Source organism: Heteronotia binoei, chromosome 21 (genome assembly GCF_032191835.1).
Source record: "Heteronotia binoei isolate CCM8104 ecotype False Entrance Well chromosome 21, APGP_CSIRO_Hbin_v1, whole genome shotgun sequence".
In the NCBI taxonomy this organism is placed as follows: domain Eukaryota; kingdom Metazoa; phylum Chordata; class Lepidosauria; order Squamata; family Gekkonidae; genus Heteronotia; species Heteronotia binoei.
The window spans coordinates 159,728,648-159,750,930 of record NC_083243.1 but is presented as its reverse complement, the minus strand read 5'-3'; the positions used below and the strand labels follow the sequence as shown (position 1 = coordinate 159,750,930).

Genomic DNA, 22,283 nt, shown 5'->3' with positions numbered 1-22,283 from the left:
CTTCGACAAGATGTCTGTACCTATCGCTCTGGATATTTTAATAAAAGGAACTTTATAAAGAACAAAAGACTTTTTATTCTGGAGAACTGGAGGTGGGGGGGGGAATTTGACAGTACCTCCATTAGCATCTCTTAAAAGGTAGCCCAGATGCTGCTGTCCTGCCAGGGTCTACATTCCCCCATCCTTCCTGCTTATCTCTGAGCTCAGAGACAGACCCTTTAAAAAAAAAAAAAGCCAGCTTGCCACCTCTCCAGGAGGCAAGGCATTCCTCCACAGCTTGTACTGGTAGAAGCAAAATGCCTCATTGTTAATTTTTCCATGGCTATGTATGATATTTCTGTTTGGTATATTCATCCAAAGGTAGCATAAGCATAGGAATTGCTATGTAAGCTTGTGTATGGTAAAGCCTATGAGTTAAGGAAAGCAAGAGAAGCTGGTTGCTGTCATTTAAAAAATGTTTTTGTAGTTCAGGCAAGTGCTTTCATCTTGCGTATTTTCTTTCTGAAGCAAAGATGTGTTTGAATTGCTAACCAGTCACCTCTTCCTTCTGCCTTGTGATACTTTTCTTGCATTGCTTGCTTGTAGTCAGAGGTTCTGGTTCCTGAGGGGTATCAATGCACCAATGGATTATGAGTCATGCGTATTTGCTGCCACTGAGAGGGCTGCTATACTTGGAATCGAACCAAGGGTCCTCCTTTATTGAAATAAACAAGTATCTACAGGTTGAACTACAAAGTCACAGCTTCCTGGCTGGCAGAAATGGAAGCAAAAAGTGAGTGCTATCAAAGTGCATTCACACATCACCAGTGAAACATCCTGAAGAATTTGTCTTTAAAAAAAGAAACAAAACAGGGGGAAAGCAATCATATTATTTCTCTCACTTTGTTAGATGGAGAAATAGGGGCACAGGAAGCAGTTTGTAACGTAGGTCCAGAAGTTTAAAAAGTGACATTGAACATATGCAAATGCATATTTGGTGGAGGTGCAGATGGACAAAAATATTGGCTGTTGGTTGTAGACTTTGCAAAATGTAAATTAGATATGAATTTTCCGTGTTCCTTTGAGGTCATCTTGTTAAGATATATACCCATGTTTCTGAAAGCATTTTGAAATAAGATCTAATAGCAGCTAGAAATACCTTTGTGAGATATTGGACATCAGATAATATTCTACCAATGGTAGAATGGAGCATGAAATGTAAATGAAATTTTGGTAATCAAATTGACATACTTAAAAAAAAAAAGGGAAGGATATATCTCAATTGAATTTAGCTAGACAAACATTTTTTCCGTTGCTCAATTGATATAATTAAACGGAGTACAGACATTTCAATGGGATGTTATCTCTAATGTTACTTTAAATTATTAAGCAATCTTTATTAAGTTAAATAAAGTTTTAAAATATTTTTAAAAATGAAATCAGACAGTCTAGAGCAGGGGTGGCTAGACCGTGGCTCTTTCACACCTATTGTGTGGCTCTCAAAGCCCCCACTAGCCCATCAGCTGACTTGGGGAAAGCATTTATCTCTTTGAATCACTTGGAGAATTGCATTTAAAGTTGAAGTTGCTTTCTTTTTACCTCTACCTGCCCATCTATTTTCCTTCCTTCCTGTCTTGCAGCTTCCAAACATCTGACGTTCATGTCTTGTGGCTCTCAAACATCTGACATTTATTCTATGTAGCTCTTGTGTTAAGCAAGTTTGGCCACTCCTGGTCTAGAGGAAACTATGCCCCCCCTCCTTTTATTTAGTTTTGGCTTTCTGTGGCCTTATTTCATTCAAGTTGCTTTCTTAACCTTCTGAAATTGCGACAGCTCTAAATTGGCATCAGCTTCTCTATAATAGTTGGAGATCCTTGAGCAGACAGAAGTTCAATGATTGCAACAGTTAGAATGAAATCAAAATGATTAACAATATACGGCATGGAAGCAGGATGTTGTTTGGCTTTTCAGTCTCCGCAGACCATTTGGAAGTGCTGTTGTTGCAGAATTGTGTTTCCATGCCCTTCATGCCAGAAGTCCTACTGCTTGCTGAATTAGAAGAGGTAGAGCCAACATGACCAGTTTGACAGTGTAGATGAGGGCTCCTTAGCTTGCTGTTGGAGTGGCAATCATGTGCACTCAATGAGAACAGCATCTTTTCAAGTTATGAACAGAGAGGGAATATCTGCACACCAGGGCAGTAGAAACTCCTAATGCATTTTTCCCTCAACAGTCCTTACCGTGTTACGCTCCTGTGTAAGCAGAAGGGATTGTTGTCAGATCGGTACATGCTATAGTCAGGATACATTCTCTGTATCCAGTGTTTCCTTAGGTGGGGAGGAAAAACGCCTGCATTTTTCCACATCCTCGATTGCATGCTATGGCACTGAATGTAGAAGGCTGTGAGTGGTTTGGGGAACCTGCTGTGAGGGGGAACAAAATCAGTTGTCAGAATGACACATCTGATCACAAAGTGAAGTATCAAAGCTCCTGCAGCAGAGACTCAAAACAGCAGCCCACATGTCAGATAAGACTGAAAAAAGGCAGCATCTACATAAGCAAGCATCTTGTTTGAGACGCATCCACTCCCTGCTTTTAGAGACAATTGCATTTAGAACATCTGTAAACTCCGTGGCTCCTTACTAAGGGACTATAAATCCAAGGAACCAGTTGCAGCTGGGCTGATTAAAATCCCACCCCTAGCCACCACTATGCACAGGATGGAGTGAGAATACAATTACCCAGGAGAATGAATCTGGTTAAATCTAAGACACATACTGTAGTCCCTCCACCTGTGCACTGATTGGTTAAATGCAGCTCATGTAGGATTTGCTGTGAGGAGGCTGAGGGGAGGTTTTTATTTTAAAGACGGGGATGGGAGGGGGGGGTTGTGTAGTGTGAGAGTAAATGTGATTGGCCGAGGGAGGGAGCCATGAGCTGGAGAGAGTGCTGAGCAGGCATTCATGAGATACAGTAAGAAAAGCATCCGTTCCTCTTGCCTCTCGCTTCACATGCAGGAATGGACCAGGGCGCTGTGACTGTGTAGTCGCACAGAGGGAGAAAGAGAGAGAGCATGATTGGATTGGAATTTCAAAGGAGTGACAGCACAGAGAATGAAGCACTGGCCGCTTGTTCTGCCATAGGCATCCTCTGTGCGAGGAGAAACGGGGAATCATTAAAGTGAGCTGAGCATCTCTGGGCAGAGCAATGTGGCCAAGAGGAACGGAGCATGGGAGCTGCTTCTCTTTTGGATAATCTCTGAGCCTTAGCTCTGTTTATTATTCCTTTTTTAAGTGGCAATGTGGAGTCGAGGTTTTATATGGCACTTGGGATAAAAAACAAGATCACACTCATTTTTTAAAAAAAACCCCACAACAAAACCAAAATACTTTCTTTGGGTGCAGTATATCTTTCTCTCTCCCCCCCTTTTTTTTTTACTAGCAGGGGGGAGGGTGAGAGTGTGACACCAAAGGGAATGTTTTCCAGGCAGGAGAGACTTCTCAACAAGTAAGCACGTTGCTTCTTAACTCCTGGCAGAACCGGCTGCACTTAGCCAACTGACTACTTTTACAGTACACTTTACTTCTTAAAAGGATGGCAAGCACAAGAACAGCTGGAGTAAAATAATTAGGCGGGAAGGTGAGGAAAAACCAAATAAGGAAACCTTCCAAAGCTCCCCACCCCTCACTGAAATAAACCCAGCAAATATTGTTGTCAGTAACCATTGTGGAACACTTTTGACGTCACCATGCGCAGGTCTAGCACAGATGAATCGACTTATCACAGGAGTCCTTCTTTGGACAGCAAGGATTACAGTTTTCCAAATGGCGCCTTTCGTCGCTACAGCAGCATGTATGGCGGCCAGTTTGGGGCCGCAAGCAACTCTTTTTTTGGATTCCACACCAACCCAGGCCCTAAGGCCACTAAGGCTAAATACACATCCCCCAAGGGAAACAAGTATGTGGTCTTTTACTTGGATCTCTCCTTTATTTTTCTTCTAGAACTGAAGAGGTGCAGCATGGCTCACAACTGCCTGCAGTGTATTAAGTACCTCATGTTTGTCTTCAACCTCCTCTTTTGGGTAAGTATGTATTTGAATGTAGAATTGCAATTTGATTATATCAGAGGGTCTACAGATTCCCCCCCCCCCCCATCTTTTAGGCAATGTGCATGGTGGTAAAATGGAAAACTGAGAGCTGTTCTACTCATTGTGAGCACTGAGGTGGTAGAATGAGGTGGTAGAAATCTGGGCTAATCCACTTCTGACTGCAGGTGGGGTTTTCTGTCAACTGAATGTTCCACCATGCAAAAAAAAAAAATCCATGTAATAAAGTAACACATCAAAGATAAAGGTTTTTTGCTAGTTTATCCTTTCTCCTGTGTTCTGGTTTACTGTATGTAGGGAGCTTTTCACATGGAAGGATGCATTAAAAAATTGGAACCCTATCAGTCAGAAGCGGTACAGTCCAGAATTCTACCACCTCAGCCCTTCTCCATAATGTGTAGAATGGTTCTCAGTCTAATTTATTCACTACCCCAGTTTCTTGATGCATTGTTATGGGGCAAGAAAGTATAGATTTCATTTGTTCTTTTTTCCTGTGCTCTTCTTCAGTTCTCTTAAATTGCACAGATATACAGAAGGTATTTTATGCTGTGGAGAATGGGAGCTCTCTTGTGGCTGTTCCACCAAAAGCTTCTGTGTATTTTCAAATTTATGTGTGATTAACTACGCTGCTGGATCATTAAGCTCTGCTCAAACTTGAGTTCAACTACATTTATAAGGGGGGCATCTGTTTTAAGCAAGCATTGAACTAATAGATAATTATTTGGTGACTTGAACTTATCAGAATTGGCTTCTATATCACAGAAGTGCAAGCAATGAGATGTTTACCTATGCCTGATGATATTAACAATGTTAGTGATTCCACAGCTGGAATATGGTAGGTTAGCAGGTTAAACATTTTGTTCTCTGCAGAGAGGAAAGACTTTGAATCATCAAAATATATGTAGTTGGCAAAATATATACAGTATGTCTAGAGCAGTGATTTCTAAACCTGTGATGTGCTGTCAGATTACTTGATACCCATAAGAATATCTGAAAATACAGTACTGAAAGGAATTTTACTTATAAGGTATCCTCATGCAAGTCCTTAGATGAGATCGTTGTGTTGGTGATAAATTGAGACAAGTTTTTGCATAGCAGCTGCAATTGTCTTCCTGATACTTCAGTTTTGTAGTCAAGAGAAGTATCATTCAAACTGATTTCAATACTGTCTTTGCTTCTATGCAGACAGACCATTATTTGCAGGTTTACATTGGCAAGAGTAACCATATAGCATGTTGACTATGGTATCTTTTGTGCCAAGAACCTCTAAGTAAAGAGATGTGCATTCAGTGCCAGCTCTCCAGGAAGTGGTTAAAAGGTTAAGGGTCAGCAGTTGTCAGAGTATGAGCCAAATCTGCAGCAGCATTCCAGCTGCCAGCCCAAGTTCCTTTACCTCCCCCTCTTCTTTCCAATTGACAGATATTACAAACAGACTGGAGAGATGGGGAGAAAGGAACAGCTGAGGCCTCATTCTGTGGGGTAGGGAATAGAGTTGGGACTGCTTCAGGCTGCTTTAAAAAAGATAAAAAGCAGCTTACTTGACCAATCCCCATCTTTTGAAAATCCCACCTCTTAAAGTGCTGAACAAGATTATGTGTGGCCAACAGTTGTACTTGGTCCCTAAAGGAGCCAAGGAGGGGAAAACACGAGGGGGATTCCATTTAAGCTCCAGATAAGCTAATAGAAAAGATCAATCAGACTAGTCTGTTTTTTAGGTCTTGATTCCCTCACACAGCTGGGGTGCTAAATATCCCCTATTATTTATCCCAACTTACCCTCAGAGCTTCCTGAAAAGACAGAGACTGTGGCTGTCTTGCCCTTTTAAGCCATTCACTTCTTCAGAGGATTTTATTCATCTCTGACTTAGTTTATAGCTCAGCCAGGTGGCTGACGTGTGTGCAGAAAAAAGTTGAAAGGGCAGTCATGAATAGTCTCCTTTAAAAATAATGCACAGCAGAGCCCCAAATGGCATTTTCTATGTCTCTTCATCCTGTACTGCAGCATATGTGTTTCTTTTTAAAAAGTGAATTACTGCCTAGAATGGGAAGGCTGCAAAATGTGTCCTTGGGAGTATTTTTCAAAGGAAGGGCTTTCAGTAGTCAACCTCCAGAAACCATCAAAGTAATGAGCTGCTAGCAGGGTTGCCAGACCCCCTGGTGGAGGCAGGAATCCCCTGCTGCCAGGTCCTACCCCCACCCTCCAATCAGCAGGCTAGAGGGGGTGACTTACCAGCTCTAGCATCACACAGGAAGTGATGTAATCACATCAGTGATGTCTGGTTGATGCTCTGGTTTTGGACAAAAACTTTATGGTAAAAGCCAGTTTTACCATAGAGTTTTTGCCCAAATACTAGAGCATTGCAGGTTTGATGATGTCACTTCCTGTGTGACACCGGTGATGAGGCCAAGGCCTTTATCTCATCATAAATCCTCCCATCCCCTGCTAGTTGCCAGGAGCGATCTGGCAATGCCAGCTGCTAACCTTACTTCTTTCCCAGAATTGGATACTCCAGTTGTTTGCTGTAACAGTCTGCAAGGACTATAACAATGTGGTCACAGAGACTGGGTGTGTGAGTGCCATTAAACTTTTAAACTGTGAGCTAGCAGCCCTGTTTACATGTTACAATAAATGTTTGTACGACCTGCATATATACGTGTACACCTGTTTGCAAAAATGAACCAACGTCTATTCACTTTACAAATGAAACTGAGGACTAGTACCTAGATAAATGTTAAATGTTAATGTCAGCTCTCATGAATGCAACATGAGAATTACTGAATGCATGTATAAAGAACAATCACGTGTATACAATAAATAGATTGTATATGTGTTCACTGCAACTGAATGGCAGAGTGGATTCTAGGAGTTTAAAGACAAGTGGGAGACTAAAAGATGGAGCACTTTATTCCAGTTACACCAGTCAATCTAAAGCATCTGTGCTTGGCCGGGGTATTTCTTCAGAACAACTCAAAACTTCTCTAACCAATAAATGTAGCAATTTGTTTTATTATGTAGTATTTAATGATTATTTTAAAAGAAAGATTACTATTCTCAAAGTATGATCTGTTTAATAACTATGTTCTTGGAGCATGGGCTGCCTATGAAAAGAAAAAAAATATATAGTTACAGACAGGAATCACGATGACAGAATACATTTTAAATGAGCTGAAAGGGGAGTGTGGATGATAAGAAACTGGTTGAAAATGGAGGACAATTCAGCATTTTCTCAGCCACTATAATGGTTTGGATTGGAGTATGAGTTCCACAGGTATCATGCAGTTATAACAATAGGGTGGGTCTGTCTGTCTGTCTAGCTGTCATTCATAGTATTACTACTACCATCTTTGGAAATCATCATTAGAAATTATAATGATTTTCCATTTATCATATATATTTTCTGTAAATAGCCTGCAATATAAAACTATTTGACTATTCTGTATCTTGCTTCCAAAAAAGAAATCAGTTTCTGTTCCCATTCTTTTCTTGTTATATATATTACTGCTGCTTTGAATTCCCCTAGAGAAATCCTCTGGAACTATAGAATATATTTTCTCTACCCTCTTTAGATTTGTATCTGCATTAGCATTTGGCAGATCCAAGTGCTTTGTTATCAAGACACTGCATGATGGGATTTGTAGTGTACACAGTGGGGAATCAATTAATGGCTGGGTGTAGATATGTGGGTATGCATATTTCAAAGCTGCATGGATTTATGGCATTTTCAGAATGAAGCCCGGGAGAGAACGAGTAGTCTGCATATTGTGGGGAGGTTATATATTTTTATAATAATAATAATAATAAATTTTATTTATATCCCGCCCTCCCCGCCGAAGCAGGCTCAGGACGACTAACAGGACATGGTATATGGTATAACTTTGGATTATTTCAAAGTATAATAAAACTTTTTCTCAGTTTGTGTTAGCACTGGACTATAAGCAACTGAAGCAGAGCTAGACTGAATATGGATTGGGAGTTTCAGAAGCATTTGGCCAGAAGGCAGGGCCGGATCTGATGGGGGGGGCAGAGGGGGGTGCTTACCCCGGGCGCTGACAGAAGGGGGGGGAGCGCCAAATTGGGTATGGAGCCCATTGTATTCTATGGAACCATAAGATAGAATGGCCCATAAGGGGGTGCCATTTTTTGATTTTGCCCCCCCCCTCAAAAAACTTGTAGATCTGGTCCTGCCAGAAGGTCAGACAATAGTCTATAAACGCAATAAATCTAAATCAAGGTTCAAGGGTTCTGAAAATTATAATCAGGGAAGTGGCATGAAGAAAGGGAAGTAACCTAAAGTGCAGCAAAAGGAGAGGGAAACAGAAAGGGAGAAATTCAGAAAGGGAAGGTCAGAGTAGCTGTGGTTCAGGTAAAGAAAAAGGCCTTGCCTGAATTTTTTTTTTGTAACTAGGCTAGCTGAGGGAGATCCAGAGTGCTAATAGGAGGTTGGGGGATATGCTTGAGCCTAAGAAGGCAAAATACTTCTTCCTCCATTTTGCAACTCAGGAGTGGCTCACATGTTTGCATGCAGACTGTCATCATAAAGGTACTAAGGGATTCACTTCAGGATTAAGAGATGTCAAAGAGCATCTAAGCATGATCAAAAAGGAGACAAAATTTGAACAAAATTTGCATATACTAATCTATAGTCATATATGCATATCTATACATAATTGCTGTAATTTGAATAAAAACACAGCTCACCATAGTGCCAGCTCAGTCTGCTATCCAGATATCAACTATTGATGGAGAGCTTTTCAGGGCTGCTGCCCTCCTTTCTTGCAGCTCATTAGCCCGGTTACCTTTTGCAGTCTTCCTCAGAACTGCCAATAACTATGAGTACCCTGTGATGTCTCAGGAATGTAGTCTTCACAGTCACTTCAGCTGATTTTAATGGGCAGAAGAATCAGGGCATTTCAGAGGCCTCAAAATAAGGGGACTGTTCCAGAAAAAAGATGATGCAAGGCTACACTGATCAAAGGAGAAATGGGAGTCATTCTGAGGGATCACGAAACCTTCACACATCTGATAGTGGTGAAGCTGGAGGAGTGAAGGTCAAAGGCAGGTATATCAAGATATGAGAGCAGAGATAAGGGGGTGAAATCATGAAATTTTGGAAGAAATGATCAGAAGTTTGTGCTGGATCTGGGAGCAGACAGTAGGTCAATGTTGGGATTGAAAGATGGGTATCAGCAGGGCTTTTTCGTAGCAGGAACTCCTTCGCATATTAGACTACACCCCCCAATGCAGCCAATCCTCCAAGAGCTTACAGTATGCCCTGTATAAAGAGCCCTGTAAGCTCTTGGAGGACTGGCTACATCAGGAGAGTGTAGCCTAATATGCAAAGGAGTTCCTGCTACAAAAAAAGCCCTTGTTATCAGCAGTACTGTCGCTAGACAGATGGCACCCACAGCCATCCTGACATCTGGCAGTGGCAATTATATTTCACCACTGTGTTTCCCTCACTTTAATGAGTGGCTTCCAGACCTTGTGCCACTTTTGGCTGGGAAGCCATAGTGAGGGGACTGAGGTACAGCCAAAGGCAAAGGCTGCAGTAGCCAAAATGAAAGATGAGCAAAATGTGAGGAGGGAGATGGAAAGGAATATTTTTGCAATGTGAAGAAAGTGACATGACTTGGGACCAGACTGAATATGGGGGAGCAGAAAGAGAGCGAGAGACTTAGAGTCGGGGACAACGTGTTCTGACATGAGTCAACTGCCATCTGAAACTGCCTTTGAAGATCCTGGTTTGTATGTTTCAGGGTGGCTACAAAAGGCAGGGCCTTTGGTGTTGTGGTGCCTCATTTACGGAGCGCTCTCCTTACTTCTTTAGCGGTGAACATTTTGCACTCTTGGTACCATTCCCCCCCTTCAGCCATGTTATTAATGTAACTGTATTTATTGTTTGATAGTACTTTGGTAATTACTAAGTGGTTTTGTTATCTGCTTTAGTGCTCACTGCTGTCTTTTTGGCCTTTATGTATGTTGTACTGTTGGTGGGTCTACTAGCTACTAAAGGGTTTTTTGTCACGGTGTTTTTAATGTTTAAATTGTTTCTGTAGTAAGCCAACTCATGGACCAGTTCAGTGTACAGTGAAAGATAATGGTGGATGGCATTGCTGTTGATGCATATGATGATAGAAAAGGGATGAAAAGTTGTTTTGGACATGCTGAGGTTGAAATAGTGATGAGATATCTGAGCAGAAATAGCAAATAGATGGACCTCTTCAAAAATTTAAGAACTTGTGTCATCTTTTATTTTTGCTCTGGATATTAATATGAAGAAAAATCCCACAATGTTTGAATGCTTGTTGTCCTTTTAAAATATCAGATTAGTGAAAATAATATACATCTTTCCCAGAAAAAGAAGAGGAGGAGGAAGAGCTTGGGTTTATACCCCACCCTTCAGTACCCAAAGGAGTCTCAGAGCTGCTTACAATCTCCTTTCCTTTCCCCTCCCCACAACAGACACCCTGTGAGGTAGGTGGGGCTGAGGGAGCTCTGACAGAAACTGCTGTTGAGCAGAACAACAGAGTTATGTCTGACCCAAGGTTACTCCAGCAGATTCATGTGGAGGAGTGGGGAATCAAACCCAGTTCTGAAGGTCTCATAAAGTATGGCCAAGATCCAAAGAACTTCACATCAAAGGAGATTTTGGATTTGTGTTTCTAGAATGGTCTCTGATAGCAAACTACTTTTGAAATTAAGGAGGAGTTCTGAAGCAGTGTTTGATGTGTGGAGTGGGTATCTTCTCTTCTTTGGGGTGGGGTGAGTAAAAATTCCACTTGGTACACTGAGTTCCTTGGTGTGTCAAAAGAGTCTTTTTAGAATTCAGTCTGTGTCTTTAAATGTAAAATACAAAGTGTAATTAGCAACAAACTCAGTTTTGTAATGTCTACATTTGCACTGACATCTCCTGTGCAGATATACAAATAACATGGAAGTTATTGCACCTCTTGCTGTCTGCTTAAGACCTTTGGTGTTATAGATGGAAAGCTCCTCTCTGTTCTTCTCTCTTTAGAACTGGCTACCCTAACTTTAGTCCCAAATAAACTTTTCTCTCTCTCTTTTCTGAACAAAGAGTCAGTTTATTGAGAAAATATGTGTTTGTTACAACATAAAGTGTGTGAGTTATTTCCATCTAGGATGTGATACTGTGGGTTTTCTGCTTCCCACATAGAAAAATTGAGCAATTGTAATCAGAGATCACAATGAATGTGAATGATAGCTTCTAGACGCCAGTACACAGCACCGTTAAATAACATACTGCTGAATCTGGAGAGATTCTTTCTTTTTCTGCAGACAGTCAAAAACTTTCAGCTGATATCAGCTAGGAAATGAGTTGCAAAGATGGAGCAGTAGACATTTGCTTCTGGACAAACAGGTTAAATTTGAGCTTATTGCTGTGTGTTTATCTCTACAAAAGCCAGTCCCCAGCATTCATCACAGTCTGTGGTGACCAAGAAAGAGAATAGTGAGCTAGGTCAGCAGGCATAGGGAGCCAGCTGAACCTTTATCTCAGAAGCTCTTTGGTGCATCTCTGTGTTCTCCATGAAATCGAAAACATCTGTGTGGAAAAGGAAAGTACTGCGTTTGGGCAGTACTGTCATTCACTTTTAATTCTAGTGTGGCCCCCCAGTTGGCAGGAGTCCCAAAAAGGGGTGCATTCCATGTAGATAGATCCAAGTGTTGGTCTGAAGTAGTTGAACAAAGCAGGAGTCAAGTTGCACCTCTAAGCCCAACCAAGTTTTATTAAGAATGTAAGCTTTTGTGTGCTCTCTAAGCACACTTCATCAGTGCACTTCATCAGTCCATGCTTCGTCAGCTTACGTTCTTAATAAAACTTTGTTGGTCTTAAAGGTGAAACTTGACTCCTGCTTTGTTCCCAAAAGGGGTGCGACATGTTTTTATATGCTGAATACAAAGAAATGCACATAATCTCTCTAGAAATCTTTGAAATATCTTTCCATATGTAACATTGCTCATCGTCGCCCCACAACTTCATAGTCACAAAGAATATCTTGAGAACCAACAGAATGAATAGGAGGTTATGGAGGATTCCCTTCCTCCTTTTGCATCTCTTAAGGTGGCATACCAGTCTGCTGCCCTTATTAGGATTTGTGTTGAAATGTCACAGTTGAGCTCCTTAATCTCTGGAAGAGACAAAGCTTCCAAAAGTAGAGGCAAGCCAATGTGTACTTAAACTGTTGGGGCACTTTAATCCTTAAACCGATAACTGACTGGCTGCTGAATGGATAAAGGATTCAGACTTTGATGTGTACAGCAACTTCCCCCTGAACATAACCACTGGGTGGAGGTAGAGAGACATCTCTCAGGTCAGAAGCCCTGAGCGGGAAGGAGCGGCTGTCAAAATTAAATTAGAAGCAGAGGCTTCTGTTCAGTGCCTGCTGCTATGTGCATTTGATAATAGTTCCCTTTGCATGAACAAATTTTACTGGTATAAATGAGTTCTGTGCTACGAGTGACTGTCTATATTCTATGGCAAAAAGTACATAAAACGAAGCTATGAAACAGCTGCTGGAATGCCAAGCTTCCAGCGCTTCTTTCATAACTGACTTAATCCTTAGATCTCATTATGGACTTTATGGCACTAGTGAAACTAACAGGGAAGTTCCTGGAAATTCTAGCTATAAAGTATGTGATGTCCTCGTCATACAGGACTTTAATGCAGCAATAGTTTTCAATTTAATTTATTCTTCAAATGAAATTAGGGGATGGGTAAATATTACTGCAATCCTAACAGAATAAGCACAATGGCTTCAGTGAATTTAAAAGGCTGCAACTCATCTTAGGGTCGCATTGAAAAGGGGAGAAAGAAATCTAGGTACCTGAAGTTCAAGTTACTGGTCGCATGGTTTCTCTCTGCATATTCACAGGGCTTTTTTGAGAAGGAATTTACAGGAATGCAGTTCTGGCTGGCTTGGCACAGGGTGTGTGGTCTAATATGCAAATGAGTTCCTGCTGGAACTCATTTTATACAAAAAAAGCCTTGCATATTCATTTACATGGGGTGACAGTAATGAAGCTGGAATGTTGTACAAAATATTTTCCCAGACATCCTAAAAAATTCAAGTCTGGAAACGAGTTCCTCCCCCCACTGAAATGGATGGCATGAAGTATGGCCTTTGAATGTCTAAGGTGAGCTGGTGTGATGTAGTAGTTTGAATATTGGGCAGAGACTCAGGAGACTGGAACCTGGGACCCCCACTCCCCATGAAACTCACTGGGTGACCTTCGACTAGTCACAGTATCTTTTAGACTGATTCTCAGGGTTTTTGTGAGAATAAAATGGAGGAGGGGAAAACTGTGTGCACTGCTGCTGAGTTCCTTGGAGAAAAAATGGACAAAAATAGATCACCTGGCTGCTGAAAATGGCATGTTCATGTCCAATAAAAAGAAGTTTTAGCATACAACTCCTGCATAAGATGAAGCCAAGAGGCAGAAGGAAGGGGATGTTTGATCACAGGTGGAGAGGTGTTGGATTGGGGAAGTGGAGATCTGCAACTGCAGCCAATAATGTAAACTTGAAAATGGGGGTAAGCCATTCATATATGAGGTTTTGTACTTCACATGCTTTAACAAGTGTGTGGGGAGAAGGTATTTTCGGTAGAAGCTAGAAATATAGCCAGGCTCACAGATTGTACACAGAATATGACCTGCATAAGGAAAACAATTATTTGTATTGTCCTACTAGAGATATTATTTGTACAGTACTGTCAGTGTTTAATAGGCTTGCCATCCCCTGGGATCCCCTGATTTTGCAGCTGCCCAGTGGGGGTGGGGAGCCTTGCCTCAATAGCCATGATGTGCCTTTCCATCTCAGCAGGTTTAGAAACTTGAAAACTGCTTGTGTTTTGGAAGTTATGTGCATGCCTTTAAATCTCAGTGAGACTAAAGCTGTGGGGGGAGGGGATGAGCAAGCAGAGCCATGTGTGTGTGAGAGGAAGATAGAGAGCATAGTCCCCCTCTTCATTTTGCATTCCTTTCAGAAGTTGTTTATATAGTAAAAGGGATAGTAAAGAGTTAACTGGAACCTGATTATTGAATGGAGGAAAACTCCACCTGCCAGACTGGTCAGTGCTTTTATTTTCCTGTGTTAGTCTGAAGAAGTTGGTTGAAATACAGCAGATTGCAACATCCAGCAAATCTCATGAGTAAATTGCCCCAGTGAGATCACAAGTGTGGACTTGCAAGCTGTCATTTTGGCTGCTTTGAGAGAGTGTGTGAGTTCACTTTAATTTAGTGGAATTTTTCACCAAATTTTTCATTTAAAATTTTCTCTTGTGTATAATTGAAAAACTTTATCTCTCTCTCTCTCTGTCTATCATCTATGTATCTATCTTTTTTATTTTAGAAAACAAAGTACAAAGAAGTGGGCTCTGTGAATAAGCAAGCCCCAGCAATAACAAATAAGTTTGGGAAAAACAAACAAAAAAGTCCAGACCCAACACAAACTGCTTCCCCTTGGGGCTAAGGTCCCTTAAACTGCAGAGAAGCAAATGGCAATGCTTTCCCAGCTAGGAAAGGTGTTTAAAATTGTCCCACAATATGGGGCTGGAGGACGAAAGGAGTCTCTAAATTCTAGCATGCAGCAACAGCCAATTCAACAAGCACACATGACTAACTCATGCAGAAGCTGCTCACAAACAGCTGACAAAGGATGTAGCGATAAATACCATCTGCTCCCATGGAGCAGAATAGAAGCTCCGTGATGAGCTCTCAGAGCTACCAATCAAGCTATGAACAACTGTTGTGGGTCTTTCTAGGGCTCCCAGAAGACCACTTCCAGCGTCACCTAGGAACTGACTGCATTGGTACCAGGCTGTCTGGAAAAATGAACTGATAAGGAACCAAACAAACTGCCTAGAAAAACAGCCAGCTCATTTTCCAGTTTGGGCATGACACAATGAAATGAACCAGTATGGAACAAACCACAAATTAGCCCATATTTAGCATGAATCGTGATTCTTGGGTCTTTTTGTGCCCATGCCTTCTCTGGATCCTTTAAAAAGTGCTCCCAAATTGCCATTTCACAGAAATCTCCTATGATCGAAAAACCTTTGAATGTGTCAGTCCAGTTCACCCAGTATTTTCCCCAAAATGTAAGCAGATGCAGGTTGTCCTAAAACATTCACCATGCATGGAAAAGCAATAGCAGGAAATGGATGACTTTCTGAGACAGCTACAAATGATCCTAGGATTATGGCAAGTCAAAACTGTGCTATTGTAATAGCAGAAGTCAGTTCTGTTTTTCATAGCAGGCAAGGCCAGCTCCTGCGTAGAATGATGATTGTGTCCACTGGGCCTGAGATAACTGACCATGAGCTCTAAAACACATGAAACAAACAAACAAAAAGCATTCCTTCATGCATATAATTTATTCAGCAGCAGTAGATGGCACTGTGAACTGAGCCACTGGCACATGTGAAAGCCTTTTCAAGCTTTCCTGAAAAGCAAACAGTATTTTCTCTTGGGTAAGATGGTAGTTGACGGTGAAAGTAAAATAAGGCAGCAGTTCTAAAGACAGTCAAAAAGGTTTTATCTTAGGTGTATGTTGGAAGGAAGAACACTTGGGACAATTTCTGAGCTGGACACATTGTTACATGTTGAATGTTGCTTTAGACACACCCAGCTGTGCCCAAAATAGGGTTGGCCAGCATTCAGGTGGAACCCAGGGATCCCCTGGAATTGCAGCTCATCTGCAGATTACAGATATCAGTTTCCCTGGAGAAAATGAATACTTTGGAGGGTGGATTCTATGAAATCATACTCCACTGAGGCCCCAGTTCTCCCCAGGCTTCATCTCCAAATTTCCAGGACTTTCTCAACCTGGATCTGGCAACCGTACCTCCCCATCCCCTGCTGGTGTCCAGGGAGGACCTGGCAACCCCAGCCCCAAATGGCTTCAGCCCCTAAACAATTTGCATTGTTGACTAAACCAGGGTAAACCCCAAGCATCCTATAATTGCTGGGAGTGAGATTTTTTTTTAAGTGAACATTTCTTGAAAATGTATTGACTGGTTCTGAAAGATCTCCCATAAGAATTTCTAGACAAATATATGATCTTTAGTTTTTAGAAAAGTTTCAGCTGCTGTTATAGATATTTAAGACTTGGAAAATAATACACTTTCTGTTTAGGCAAAGTGCTGAAAGACTTGCAGCCAAGATCAATGTGACCTCCAGCAAAGGGTGCCTGCTTGTTACCTTCAGGTGTTTTTCTTATACATTTACAATACTTGGTTTTGTGATACCTGGTTGGCAGTTACCCAAGCTGAGACTGTTTTCTACAGAAGTTAAATCCAAATAAAACTTTATTTTGATACCTGATCAGCTCCAAAAATCAGCAAATAATAAAAGGAAAAACACATGCAATGTGACAAGCCCAGAACAATGAACACAAATTTAGGGGGGGGGGGGGGGGATGAAAAAAGTAATACTCTCTTTGAACAGATAAGCAAAATTACTGTGACTCATTCAGCCGTTTGCATATCCCGCATTCCTGTAGGCAACTTTTGGCAACTTTTTAGTTATCTCCAGGGAGGAGTCAGCAAGGAGGAGAGAGACATAAAGTTGTTCAGATCTTCCAGGTATAGTTAAGAGAACTGGAACAATATACTGATGTTGGATGTCGTTATAGAATAGGCAATGCAGCAGAACATGTCCAGTAGCCTCAACTTTCTCTGCATGACATGGGCAAAGCCATTGAAAGAGGGGGCATAAGTATATCTGCCTTCCAGAAGGGCTGAAGGTAGAACATTAATGAATGCCAGGGATCTAAAATAATCTGCAGGTTGAAAACATTTGTCATGCTGCAGAATAACTGCATATTTCTGTATCTGAGACCTGGTTGATTGTAGGGCATGATCTCAGAACTACTGTTTAATTGTTTCTTTTGCTTTTTGCTACCAAAGATGCAGTAAGATCTTGGGGGGGCGGGGCAGGAAAGCCATGCTCCTGGAGTTTCCCTTAACTGCCTTTAGCCAGGTTGAGTAATGGTTGATGCAAGTAGCCACATAAGTGCTTCCAAGGAGAACAGCCTGGTCTCGAGTTGGAGAAGGGCATTCAGAGTACATGGCAGGACTCCAAAAACTGTTTGTAGGAACTTCAATTGTACCACTTCCAGTAGGCACCTTTCTTTATAAATACAGCGCTGGAAACCATACAAAACTGGGTGATAACCTTTCCTTGGAAAACCTTGATTGTTGCAGGGATAAGGGAAGCACTTTTTATGTAGTAGAATCTTACAGTGATGGAGGTTGCTCTGTGGGCAGTCTCTGTAGTGTGCAGTGCCTGAGCTCTCCAGTGTTAAAATGATTAGAAGACTATGCCAAGATATTTAAAGATTTTTTGTTTGTATGATGTTGTGGCCCTCTAGTTGCCATCTATGGTTGCAATGTTGTCATTGTTTGAAAAATGAAGACTTTTGTTTTTTGGTAGTACATAACAAGCTGCTGCTCTTTACACTATGCAGTGAAGGCATGAAGTGCTCTCCTAAAGTCTACTTGCAAATGGGATAAGGTAACAGTATCATCTCTATATAGTAAGGTAGGAATCATTTTATCAGCAAGCTTTGGAGAATGGAAGCTTGGGTGTCTTATGTGTTGCACCAACTGCCCAGTTACTTTAGTCATTGTTTAAGCCATATGCTGTAAAGAAGATATTCTTCACTCATATTTTTTCAGCAACTCTTAATGGACAAGCTTCACTTCTAAATGCAAAATAAATTAGCAACTGCCTTTGAAAAGGTTGTTGTTCAATTGCAAAACTATGGCATATTTTCAAGGCCTAGTGCTTCATAACCCTGACCTGGATAGGCCAGGCTAGGTTGGTCTCATCAGATCTCAGCTGCTAACCAAGGTTGGTCCTGAGTAGTATTTGGATGGATGACCATCAAAGAATCCCCAGGATCGTGAGGCAGAGGCAGGCAGTGCCAAACCACCTCTGAATATCTCTTGTCTTGAAGACTCTATGGGATTGCCATGTCAGCTGTGACTTGATGGCAAAATAAGTGTTTTAATAAGGATCTGATCCTAATTTAATGGAAACCTTTTGAAAAATTGTTTATCTCTCAACTGTGTACCAGTAAGGTGGGGAGCAAGGGGTGAGCTTATCTGTTCCCATGAGAAAAATACATCTATCATATACTAGGGCTGAATGTGGGCAGACTTAAAGATCTACAACTGCATTCAAGCAAAATTGTTTATCCTAAGTAGGACCTGGGGAACCCCTGAAATTACAGCTCATCTCCATACAACAGAGACAAATTCCTCCGGAGTAAATTGTCAAGTTCCCCATTTTCCTTCAATAAAGATGACTCTCCATATGTTTGGATAAGTATTTATCGTAAGGCAGGATACATCGACACTGACTTGCAGTCAGTATCGAAAGTGGCACAAAACAGAACAGGTTCAGGTTATATACCCTTGCAATGGTCGCTAGAAGCCCGCCCGAATTTAGGGTGCGAAGACGGTTCAAATTTGGTGGCTATAGGTCACACACACACATTCACTACCAAGCTTTCTACAGACATCCCAGGGAGGGAGTTATGACCTTGGTACCAAGTAGATTCCCAGCTCTTAGGAGGCAAGCAAGAAGTTTCGTTTCTGCAGCAGACTAAGCATTCTAGCCATACATTCCACCGACTACATCAAAAGAGACACAGATAACAGCAAGGAACTTGACACAAATGGATGCTTTGGAGGGTGGACTCTATGAAATTGTACCTCACTGAGGTTCCTGTCCTCCACAGTTCCATCTTGATATCTTGAGGAGTTTCCCAGCCTGGATTTGGCAACCCAACCCTCCCGAACCCAGCTAGGGGAGACTGAAGAATTAGTATTTGATAATTGTGTGTGTGTGTGTGTGTGTGTGTGGGGGGGGGTTATACACAGTCCTCACTCCCAAGCCCAAAAGCTGTGTCACAGAAGCAAGTTCAAACTGGGTGTGTGAATGTCATCTCAGATGTAGCTTAAAACAGAATACCTACCACTCCAAATGCAGTCACTGGGAGTGCTCCAGCCAAATTAAGCATTTTAAGTCCTGTATTTCAATTGCAGAATTACCTGTCTACTACTGAAATAAATGAACTTATATTTTGTAAATATAAGGTTGGATCTTGCAAACCATGATCCTTGTATGTGTGCATCTAGCCTCCTTCCTACAGCAATCCTCTCTGGCCTCGGGGAAGCTTATTCCTGTACGATCTTACAGTGCATGATCCTACTATGTAATTTCTGCATCATTTAACTTGTCATATTAAGGTTTTATTTCTGCTTTGTTAAACCCTGTTTCAGATTTCTGCTTCTTTTCAGATTTCCACAATCCAAACTTTACAGCTTTGTTTATTGTATGCACCACTGTATTTGAACTACACGGTGTAATCTACCTTGAGTCTCAGTGAGAAAGACAGACTATATATAACATAAATAAATAAAAGTAAATATCCATGAGTACTGTGGCCACAAGAACAGACTCTCCCTCTTCTAAAATAGGGTTGCCAGCTCTGGGTTTGGAAATTCCTGGAGATTTTGGGGCTGGAGCCTGGGGACAGTGGGGTTTGGGGAGGGGTGGAACAGAATGCCATAGAGTCCACCCTTCAAAACAGCCATTTTCTCCAGGGGAACTGATCTAGAGACCAGTTGTCATTCCAAGAGATCTTTAGCCACCACCTGGAGACTAATAACCCTAATTTGTAAACAATTGGTAAAGGCTTAATGTAGGGAGGGGACTATAGAAAGATCCATGACCATTAATGCATTCTGTTGATGGAGTGTGGGATCCAAGCCATTATATTAGATTGTAGGTACACATATTGAGAGTGCTTATTGTACTGAAACAGTGGTTTTCTATGCTGCCGTGCACAACTATTTGTCTATGTAATTGCATTTTTTTAAATTTATTTTTCAATTGTAAACCTGAAAAGATTAGGGATATGCTGGGTTCAAAAGTTATGTTATAGTGATTACACCAACACAGATACATATGGTAAGAATAAAAAAATAGAAGAAAATTATAGCTGAAATGTTCTGAATATATTCTGGTATGAAGATATTGTTCAACCAATTCTGCTACAATAATATTAGCTTAGGGGCAGAAGTTAAAAGATACTATCTAAAAACATTTTAAAGAAAATGATTCAGTCTTCTGATCTGAGGCTGAAAACTATCAAACTTTTGTTTTGAATTTTCTGACTTCTTCTCACCAGTTGTTGTGTTTTGCTGAGCTAAAGTTGAATACTCTTTTGAAAACAAGAGGTGTTGCCTAATGCTGCTGGGGAATTGGTCAGTGGCTTTAAAATTCAGTTGTTTATCATCTAATTAGAAGGAAGAGCTACACTTCAAAATATTATTTGAAAGATTATTTGAGCATTAATACAGTAGTAGGAGAGCAAGCTCCCTTTTACACATGATTGCATTATTGGCTATTCTTGGGGTACAGTCTTCAACTTAAACTGGATTGACTGAAATATAATAATAAGAACAACACATTGGTTGCTGTTATACTTACTGCAGCAGAAAACATTATGTGGAATTGTCTACATACTTCTTTTCCACTGAGCCAAAATCTCCATTAAAATGGCTCATATAAAGAGTTCATGCTTTTTTCATCTTTTTAAAAAGTATCCACTGTTGATACTGCAGATTTAATCAGATATCCTTAACATGGTTATGAATTGAAGTCAGACCTGTGGTTTATGGGCATGGGACATTTTAGAAGCCAAACATTTTAAAGCAGCAGTGCTATGGCAGATTACATATGCTTATCTCTTTGAAATCGAAAGACTTTCCCATTCAGATGTACTCCATGAACACATTCATTTGAAATTCAGAATTCACACAACAAAAACATCAGTGTTGGAATTTGGTAATTAGTCAACAATTCACTGTCCTGACAATGCAGTCCTAAGCAGAATTATATCATTCTAAGCCTGTTGCCCTCAGTGGATTTAGAAAGGCATAACTGTTTAGAATTCCCTTGCAAGACTCTGATTCCATGTTGTAAGGAATGATGCTAGCTTTCATACATGCAAAGGTTGGCTTGAGGAGTATGGACAAAGGTAGGTCATTAAGTTCTCCTATCCTTTGGGCCAGACTACCTTAAGAGAACTCAACTCCACGAGGAAATATGTTTTGGAATTTTATGAAAGACTGAACTAACAATTATAGTGGATTTCTGGTTCCTTGTTGAATGATTTTTTATACAACTTGGTATTTTCTGTATTGTGTAGTTATGAAGTTGTTTACAATATTATAAATATTGTGTGAGTTTTCTATATCTGCTGCACGGTTGTTTTTGATATTTTCTGTTCATACTGTGGTACCACATCCTTTGTTTGGTGGTCTAAATCAAACTTTCCTCACAAACATGGACCTTTAAGTCTGCTTGGGGGATTTTTTTTGGGGGGGGGGGCAGGAATTGGCTGTCAAGTAGGCTTGCCAGCTTCCAGGTGATCTCCCAGAATTATAGCAGATCTCCAGTTTCCTGGATAAAATGGCTGCTTTGGTAAGTATGGCATTATATTCAGTTAAGGTTCCTCCCCTCCCTAAACCATGCCATCCCCAGGCTCCACCACCAAAATATCCAGGAATTTCCCAACCCAGAGCTGGCAACCCTACTCTTAAGAGGAAGGAGTGAATACCATCTCTTTCTCCAATCCTTCTTTGCTTCAAAGTACCTTTTCTGGGAGTGTATTATAGCACAGACTGGGACTTAGTTAACTGCCACTGCAGTGTAACCTCTAGTCTTCTCCTAACTGGTGGCTCTGAAATAACATGTTGCTAAGGTGATATTTGAGATATTAAATGTTGGAATTACTTAAGAGGGCTGGTGTGTGTGTGTACATTTGACATCCTAATTAGGTATCTTGCTGCAATATGTATTTTACTCCATCTGGGATAAATTCCGCAGACAAAATTGCTACTAATAATCCATTTTGTGTAATGACTCCAATGGAAAGAGTGCATGTGAGAGATAAAGGAAGAAAATTATTTCCTGCATTACTGGAGTAGGTTAATCTGACTCTGTGGCTTAATGCAGTCTCTCACCAACTAAGCCCTTCCTGCTCTCAGGAGGCAAGAGCTAGCACTTGAGAAAAATGTGGCAGGGCAGTATTATAGCAATAAACTGGGCAACCTTATAAACTTTCAGCAGTATTCAGAAGGGATGGGGCAGCTCATTATCCATG

General features: G+C 41.0%; 1 protein-coding gene across 4 annotated transcripts in view; it reads left to right on the top strand.

Annotated features, from left to right (window-relative positions):
* Positions 1 to 22,283, top strand: part of LOC132590232 (tetraspanin-4) — a 487,277-nt gene that overhangs the window by 115,986 nt on the left and 349,008 nt on the right. Inside the window, exon 2 of one of the 4 annotated variants that reach the window (XM_060263204.1) lies at positions 3,981 to 4,060. In XM_060263204.1, the coding sequence (XP_060119187.1) occupies positions 3,981 to 4,060 (80 nt within the window). Of the gene's footprint in view, positions 1 to 3,413; positions 4,061 to 22,283 lie in introns of those variants that run through there. The other 3 variants (XM_060263205.1, XM_060263202.1, XM_060263203.1) reach the window with 3 other exon arrangements.